At 43.7% G+C, this 8453-nt stretch overlaps 1 protein-coding gene across 1 annotated transcript; it reads right to left on the bottom strand.

Moving 5' to 3' along the window:
* Positions 1–4836: 4836 nt before the first annotated feature.
* LOC136420594 (tripartite motif-containing protein 2-like) lies at positions 4837–7558 on the bottom strand. Its single transcript, XM_066407604.1, has one exon. It carries the CDS (start codon positions 7304–7306, stop codon positions 5267–5269), a length of 2040 nt encoding a protein of 679 aa, XP_066263701.1. The 5' UTR covers positions 7307–7558; the 3' UTR covers positions 4837–5266.
* Positions 7559–8453: the final 895 nt, after the last annotated feature.

The following is an 8453-nucleotide window of genomic DNA, read 5'->3' as shown; positions in this document are numbered from 1 at the left end:
AGATAATTTGATGCTGAAAATTCTCTGCGGCGACTTATAGAAGTCATTTGATATTTCTTGAGAACACTTAAAGCGCCTAGCTCGGTTGATCTATCCAATAAGCCCGTCTTACTGAAGAGTTGTAGACGATGGAGGAACTTGGTGCCCAGCCCGTCCCGGCGGGCGCCCCCGGCCTCGACCCGCCCAAACCTGGGAACGCCTCGGCCCCCGTGCACCACAGCCCCGAACCGTCGTTCGAGAAGCCGACCAACAAAGTCGGGCGGGCCTTACTCGTGGCTGGCTACCTGTTTGTGATCTCTCTGGCCGCCATCGTCCTGGCGATTTACTACAGCTTCTTCTGGTTCGGAGATGCCGCGCTGTTCCCGTCTACTGGTGGTGGAGGGAGGATGAACGTTACCACCGCGGCGCCTGGCGGTGAGGGCGGCGGCCACGGTGGCGGGGATGGAGGGATGGGGACTACCACCGCAGCACCTGCAAATGTTTAGTCTAAAGGTATATAGCCTATTCCCTTGGTCTTCAATGCTCTTTCTTTGTAGTTTAGTCTAAAGGTATATAGTGTATTACCGTGGTCTTCAAGGCTCTTTAGTAGTTTAGATCTAAAGCTTAAAGTACATAGTTTATTCCCTTGGTCTTCAAGGCTCTTTTTTTTTAAAAGTAGTTTAGTCTAAAGGTACATAGTCTATTCCCTTGGTCACCAAGACTTTTTTAAGTAGAGAACTGTGCAGGTATGTGTGCACTGTGCTTATAGAAGAAGAAGAACTTTATTGCACGGCAATTGTGAGGATTGTTAGTACTTGTGATTATGAGATGTTGTTGTTTGCTATATTATGTTGTCCATGTTTTTCTGTGTGAATTTGTTACTCCCGGAAGAGTAACTGTCCCATTTCCACGCGACAGCTAAAGGCGTGAATAAACCAATAAACCAAGTAGAGAAAATAACGGACTCCTGAGAAGAAATGTGCCTTATAACAAAGTCTTATTCAAAGGTATCACAGACACTGCCTATAGAATAACATTCTTCGTGTAGAGAGAACAAAATCATCTTTGAAACGAGAGCATTAGGTTTAGACTTAGAGGCCAGAAAGTCTCTGAAAGACATGTCATGTTTTGACAAAGAGTGGTCAGATCGTCTCCTGCACTGTGCGCATTTTAACGCTTGAAGATAACGTCAAGTCTCATAATGCCACAGGTTATCGTTAGACCTGCACATTAAGAATAGGTAACACAAAGATATCTACCAATGTTGCTAATCCACCAGTAATTCTCGAGGTATACACACTCATGACTATAGGTGTTCGAGACATCCTTGAGAAGAACTCGAAGAACACCTTTAAAAGAGCAATGTGGTGGTCTTGGCGGATTTATAAAAGTTGACGTTAATCTGGAAAACATTTGATCATATGTACAGACTATGCCACTACTAAATGCTTACCCAACAGTGTCTTCATATGTTGACGTAAATTGTATTTTTTCTTAGATATTAGGGATACTGTGAGCAACGCCCAATTACATCCTATCAATTATTCATATACCTACACTATTGGCAATAAGCTAAATGCAATACTACTATTGTACTTCTAAAGTACACTGGATGCAAATTGTTTTTGTGAAGGCCTTTGGCTCTATCCCCGATAGACATTATGGGTTTTTACTATCACGCCATCGTTTTTTTTCGGTTCAGAAATATGCCTACGTTCAATGCTGGATACGATTGGTACAATGTGTTTAGTGCAATCTATGAGTCACTATTTGCCAACGCTATAGACAATATGTTGGCCATCGCTATCAAGGACATCCTAAGGTAGTTTACATATAAACAATGACGTAGCTGTAAAGGGGTGTGTCATTAATAGGCAGGGGGGCAATGAAAATCGTTAACTTAAAGGAGGGGTAGATAAAATGTCTTAGATTTGTAAACAAAGCAATGCATATAGAACGGCACAGTTGAAATGGGTAACTGTTATCTGGTGTATCTTATTACCTGGATGTTTAACCTTCATCGGTGTTTCCTATCTTTGTTGCAGAGACCAAGGCCGCATCAAAGTAGAAGCGCCACGTTTCGATGACAGCGATAACTGCAACTTCACGTTGTCAGCAAGAGTATCATGGACATATCTTAACAGAAATCAGGGAATCAGATATTCGAAATGAAAAAAGACCCCTCACCAATACCGTACTAGTCATGTTTGATAAGTAGTATGATTATACCTATATGTATAACAGAGACATAATTGAAATCTCAAGTTGAAATCTCATAATCTACTTATGGCACATGAAAACGTGTTTTGAATATTCGATGTCCTTACTGTAGATAAAGTTACTTGATTGTTTAGGCTCAGACATAGCAATTGTGAATTTATACAGTCACTTAGAAAATTCTTTTTGAAATGTCTTAGGAAAAAGATTAAACTCAGCAGTTGTGTCCTCTTTATTTGAATGCTATCTTCACTCTTTAATAAAAATGCACATGAAGGAATGCATGATAATTATTGATTTCGTAACAAAGAGTTTTCATGTGACGTTCTTTGATACCCTGCAAGTCTTTCTACTACCCTCCTCAAGGCAATCATGACCACATCTACTTCCCCCGCTAGGTGGCGCTGCAGCGGGAAGAATGCGGTCCCAAACGTGACTAAGTTTGTATCCCCCCTCATCAAAGTTCATGACTGGAGCTGGTTTTCTGATCAATATAGCCTTTATCAAAGGTGTACGCCTGTAGTCTGTCTGGGGCTTTGGCCAGAAGGGGGATGGAAGAATGCGGCCCCAAAATGTGACTAAGTTTGTATCCCCCCTCATCACGGTTCACGACTGAAGTAATTTTCTAGATCCATACATGTACAGTATCCTTGATCCAGCGAGTGCGTCTGACTATGTCCTTGGGACCTTACCAGTCTACTCATCACACAGATGTTTCGTGTAATAAGATAATTAGATGTAGAAAACCTCTCCCAGCACTAATAGAATTACGCGATCGAGACGAAAGACGTTTGGTATTTCACGAGAACAGTTGATTTGCTAAGAATCCAGTTCGGTTGATCAAACCAAAGAAGCCCGCATTGCTGTTTATATCAACGCGATGAAGAAATGTGAAGGTCCCCCGTCTGGTAAGTCGCCTGTTCCAGTCACAACGAGCCACCAACTTCCAAAACTCGTCAACCTGACGACAGAATTTGACCGCCTTTCCTACGAACTTTCGTCAAGATCCAGGAGAGGTCATAGCAGCAACGTTGGACTGGTTCTTCTGGTGCTAGGCTACCTGTTGTCGATCTCTTTTGTCGCTATCCCATTGGCCATTTACTATAGCTTCTTTTGGGAGCAGGAACAACCGCCCCATACGCCTGTGAAATCTTGCCAGTCACAGTAAGAAAAGACAAGCCATCGAGACCTACAGTCACAACGAGGGCGCTGTAGACTAAGGATGTTGTAACTGAAGGTATGTCGTGTATTCCTTCATTCCAAAGAGGTCATCCCCCCCCCCAAAGTTACCCCCCAAATACAAATTATGGTTGAAAGTGTCTTGGGGGTATCTATCAAAGAAAGATATATAATGTAAAACAGGTCGATAACGTTAAAAGATGATGTTATCAGTGAATACCATTGATGACTTTCCCTGTAATAATCTGCAAAGACCGAATGGTAGTATCACTAATACTCGCTTAACAGTATCTTTATGTATCCTCATGAACGGTGTATTTTTAAAGATGTTACTATTGTTAGGGATACTGTTAAGAAATTGATAGGTCCAGTACATGTATGTGGATAGAGACGCAGTAGTTTGCAAAATAACCGCCCAGTAATTTTTGTCCATCAATTATTCAAACATCTGCAATGAGGTACCTAATGCAATTGCATTTCTATAGAATACCGGCTTCAAGTTTTTTATTAGTGATGATATTTGACTCATTCCTCGATTGGAATTGGTTTCCGAGTATAAAGCAATCGAATTTGTTTCGATCTAACAAGAAGCAAAGTGCTCTTGTCCTTCGGTGTTAGGTGCTTTTGTTGTGTGCGTTTGTGGCACTCCATGACTCACAATTTGTCCCAACAAGTCTTGGTCCCAATAAAGTCTTACGACCTTCTCATGGGGCCCATTGCATGCTGGGAGATGCGAGGCACTATGGGAAGGGCAGTGGGCAATACCATGACAAAGCGTTTGCGGAGCATGCGTACTGTGTCCGGTCGTTGTTGTCACAATAACGACTTTGTTTGCCCCCTGAGCTACCCATAGTCCTCCGCGACTCCCAGCATACAATCTGATCCGTGAAAGTTATGTCAGTATGAAGAATGAACTAAGAAAACTTTGTTATGTTTCATACCGTATCTTTGCGGGATGATGAATAAAAAGTGTATTAGTTTAGCTAGGAAATCATGGACAACGTACAGTTGTCTTAATGTGCCCAATTTTCTCTCACAGGATATCCTTACGATCTTAGTGCTGGAGCCATGTCTTGTACGTTGAATGACACTGGTCTTTCCTTTGTTAAGTTCAGGACCCTGCATAGCCGATGGCTGAACAAGAAGCGTCACTATGCGACTACAAGGATACCAGCAGTGTGAAGGTGTCAGCCACAGAACACTTACAACAAAAAAGCTCTAGATGAAAAAGTAAATCCTCACCTATACTGAACTGAACATACTATGAACTACTATCTAGCAATATCTACATGTATAAGTTACACATCGTACTGGAAGCTGAAATACCACAGCATATATGCAATGTGATATTGGCTTGTTTTGAATAGTCCGTCATTTAAGGATAGTTAAAGTTTTCGAATAACATTGTGTAACAACGCTATCATCCAATCTAATTCCCGTTTACTTGCAATACTTGAGAGATACTATTCTTTAACTTTATTGCAAAGCTCTTTATTAAGAGATCCAATATACCATTAATAGATGAATAATCAATGTTCAGTACTTAATTGAATCATGAGTATTGGCAAAACTGTTTCTTCAATATTGCTATACAGACACTGGTTTCCGTAACTTGTATAATTCGTAAATGAATACACAATATATATTTGACTAGGCTTTGACCTCAAAGTATGATATAACATCTGTAGAAATATTCCATCAAAGAGAATCATGCATGCAGTCAATCTGGAAACAAATCTAGATGCTTCCGAAAAAGTATACAACTATCCTTACAATCTATAGTTAATGGAGAACAGTCATTAAAATTTTATCAAATTCGTCAACGTAAAGAACAGGTATCAAGCTAAGGCCATAAATCGCCTCGTTCACAATTAAGGTACAATGTTACAAGTTATATTTTATAGATATTAACCGGCATACCCCCCACAAGACTGGAAACAATCAGACACCGCCCATCACGTGATAGAGCTACGCCCATTGGTGCAAACAGCCCGTCATGCTTCGTGATCACGTGCTTGATGAATGCTCCATCTCGACCGAACTTTGACACGCGATCGTTACGACAATCAGCTACAATCATGTTGTCGTCTCCGTCCACGAAAACGCCGGTTGGGCAGAATAGCTGCCCGTCCCCTTTACCATACCCTGCTATGGTGCTTACAAAATTCCCCATCATATCAAATATACTGATATTATTACTGCTCGGATCGCTTATGATGACTTGGTTCCTACTGTTGGTGGCGATGTACAACCTCCAAGCAGATCGTACAGTCTTACGAGTCAGCAGCCTTTTCAGTTCTTTGCTGCCTACAAAACTGCATTCAATATCACCATTAGGAAGTAATACATACACCTGCGCCCCCATGGATACTATGATATACCCAGGTTTGTTTGCTGCTATACCCTGTGTGCTGTGCCTTTGGTCCTCATCCTCTACAGAGATGGCATCTTTCTCTGCCCCTCCACTGGTGAAGACGTGAATCTTGTTACCATCTCCTGTGACGTAAACGTTGTCGTTTGAATACGCGACGTCCTTAGGTTCAAAGGTCAAGTCAACTGTTTTTTTAACGTCATAGTTCTCTCCGTTGATGACCTTCAGCACCCTTTGCCCGGCTACGATGATGTCACCGGGGATGGTGACAGCAAGACTGAATGACCTTGGTCTTCCGCTCTTCCATTGAGTGGTCAGCCCTCCTAGTGACGTCACAGCATCTTCCCGATTTCCCCGCGGAATTGTTTCTTCCGTGGAATCATCTATCTTTCCAACTTGACCAAAAAGTGACTCGATTTCACTTGTAACATCTTCCCTCTCTACTTCAAAATTAAGGCCTTTTGATACCGTGGTTGACTGTGGGTCGTTGTTTCCCGATCCAATGCTTTTCATCTTCAGACTGTCTAGTCGATCTGCTAAGCAACCGCCAAGGGACAATATCTCCATGGGGCTTCCGTGCGCGAGAAGTGTTCGAGAGAAGTCTATGTGGCTCTTGTAGGAATCTAGCAGCTCTTCTTGCTTTCCAGATGTACTCTCCACCTTAGACTTGAGGTTTTCGTCCAGTTCTTTGAGGCACCGTTCTTCAGATTCTCGCACAAGCTGGATAAGATACTGAGAACGCTCGTGGATTTGCTGGCGACTTGTATCGTATTGTTCCGACGACTTCTTCGCAGTTTCTTCCACCATTTCAAGTTTTCTTCGCTGGTTTTCCATACAAAACTGTGCCTCTTCGATTCCTTTCTCAATCCGCTTCAATCCCTTCTCCCTAGCTTCTGTTATCTCGACGAAATCGTGTAACTTGTGGGTTTTGACGACGCAGTGTGCGCAAAGCACCTCGTGACAGGTGTTACAATATAGGACGCTTACCTGGCCATGTTCTTTACACTTTGCGGCTTCGCCTGAGCTCTCAGCGACAACCGCCCTCTGTTTTTCTGACAGGTTGTCCGCTATCCATAGCTCATGACGGTTGGAGGCATCTTCCTTTCTATGAGCCTCCTCACAAGCCACACAGAGATACTTCATGCACTGAAAGCAGTAGAATGCGGCATCCTGCTCGCTTGACGCACAGTCGGTACAACTGGCTCTTACAACCTTTGCATTGGGATCCTTTTGTGCATACAGCTTTGCTACAAGGGTGTTGTCCCTCAAGCTCTGGACGCCATCTTGTGAGAGATGGGCGTCCTGGCCACAAGTTGGGCACGTCAGCGCCCCTCCACTTGTCGGTATGTTCTCCAGACAACTCCGACAAAACGTGTGAAGACACGGCAACACTTTGGGTTGGTCGAAAACCTTGGAGCAGAGTTTACAGAGATGATTTTTGCTCGAGAACGAAGCGGCTGGCCGAGACGCCATGGTCTTGTTCGCCTTCTGACTAGAAGTCGTATGGTACCACGGAATATTCAACAATGGATGCCGTGAAAAGGCGTGACAGCAGCTCATTATATGATGGTGCTGAATATTTTATAAGCGGGACAACGCCCACCTATTATTGTCTGGTGAAATGTACAATGATTGCAATCTATTTAATGGAACTCTGCGATATTGTGTGAATGCCCATTGAAGTGAATCCATTCCACTCTTAACGATTTGTCAAGAATTGCAAGCGTTCTAAAACATAAGAATGCTTGGCGTATTGCAACACATATAAAATACGCATAAAAACTGCAGAGATACAGGCTTAAGTCTCTTGTAGCTACAGGGTATGATAAAATAAGCGACACACTATGGCATAAAATGGCTTATCATGACGTAGGACAAGTAAGTTTACCTGTGTGTGAATGGTGTTCAGCACAAAGGCCAGGTGTGATTGCCTGTGTGTGAACGTTGTTCAGGGACATGTGAAATTGCCTATGTGTTTGTGTGTGTTTTCTGCTCGTTTGTTTGTGTGTGTGTGTGTGTGGTGTTCAGCACCAGGGACAGGCATGATTACCGGTGTGCGAATAGTGCTTAACGCGCACTCTTCCGTCACTTCATGGCGGCAGGTGACGTCACAGACCACACTTTATCGTTTCCACGTTTTTATCCACCAGAGCCCGTGGTAACGTTTGCCACCCCAGCCCCTCAATGTCCCCTTGCTGTCACCGGCATCAAAATCATTCATTAATGCTGCAGAAAAGTGGAGCAGGTATTTCTAGCTTATAGGAAGAAAAGCTTAGAAGAAAGAAGTACAATGTAATCAACATATCGGAGCACCTGTTCAAGCCCTACGTACATGAGTAGAGACATGGTAATGAGTAGAGGCTGTTTAAACTGTGCTTACCGCTGCCAAACTTGCGGTGTCGACGCACTGCCAAACTTACGGTGTCGACGAGCTGCCAAACTTGCGGTGTCGACGAGCTGCCAAACTTGCGGTGTTGACGAGCTGCCAAACTTGCGGTATCGACGCGCTGCCAAACTTGCGGTGTCTACGAGCTGCCAAACTTGCGGTGTTGACGCGCTGCCAAACTTGCGGTGTCGACGCGCTGCCAAACTTGCGGTGTCGACGAGCTGCCAAACTTGCGGTGTCGACGCGCTGCCAAACTTGCGGTGTCGACGGGTTGCCAAACTTGCGGTGTTGACGCGCTGCCAAACTTGCGGTGTCGACGCG

The sequence above is a fragment of the Branchiostoma lanceolatum genome, chromosome 15 (genome assembly GCF_035083965.1).
Source record: "Branchiostoma lanceolatum isolate klBraLanc5 chromosome 15, klBraLanc5.hap2, whole genome shotgun sequence".
Classification (NCBI taxonomy): domain Eukaryota; kingdom Metazoa; phylum Chordata; class Leptocardii; order Amphioxiformes; family Branchiostomatidae; genus Branchiostoma; species Branchiostoma lanceolatum.
Note: the sequence above shows the minus strand (reverse complement) of the source record. Positions and strands in the feature narration are given on the sequence as shown.

Coding starts and splice junctions, on each gene's coding strand:
- LOC136420594 (XM_066407604.1), bottom strand. CDS start 7,306: ATGAGCTGCTGTCACGCCTTTTCACGGCATCCATTGTTGAATATTCCG.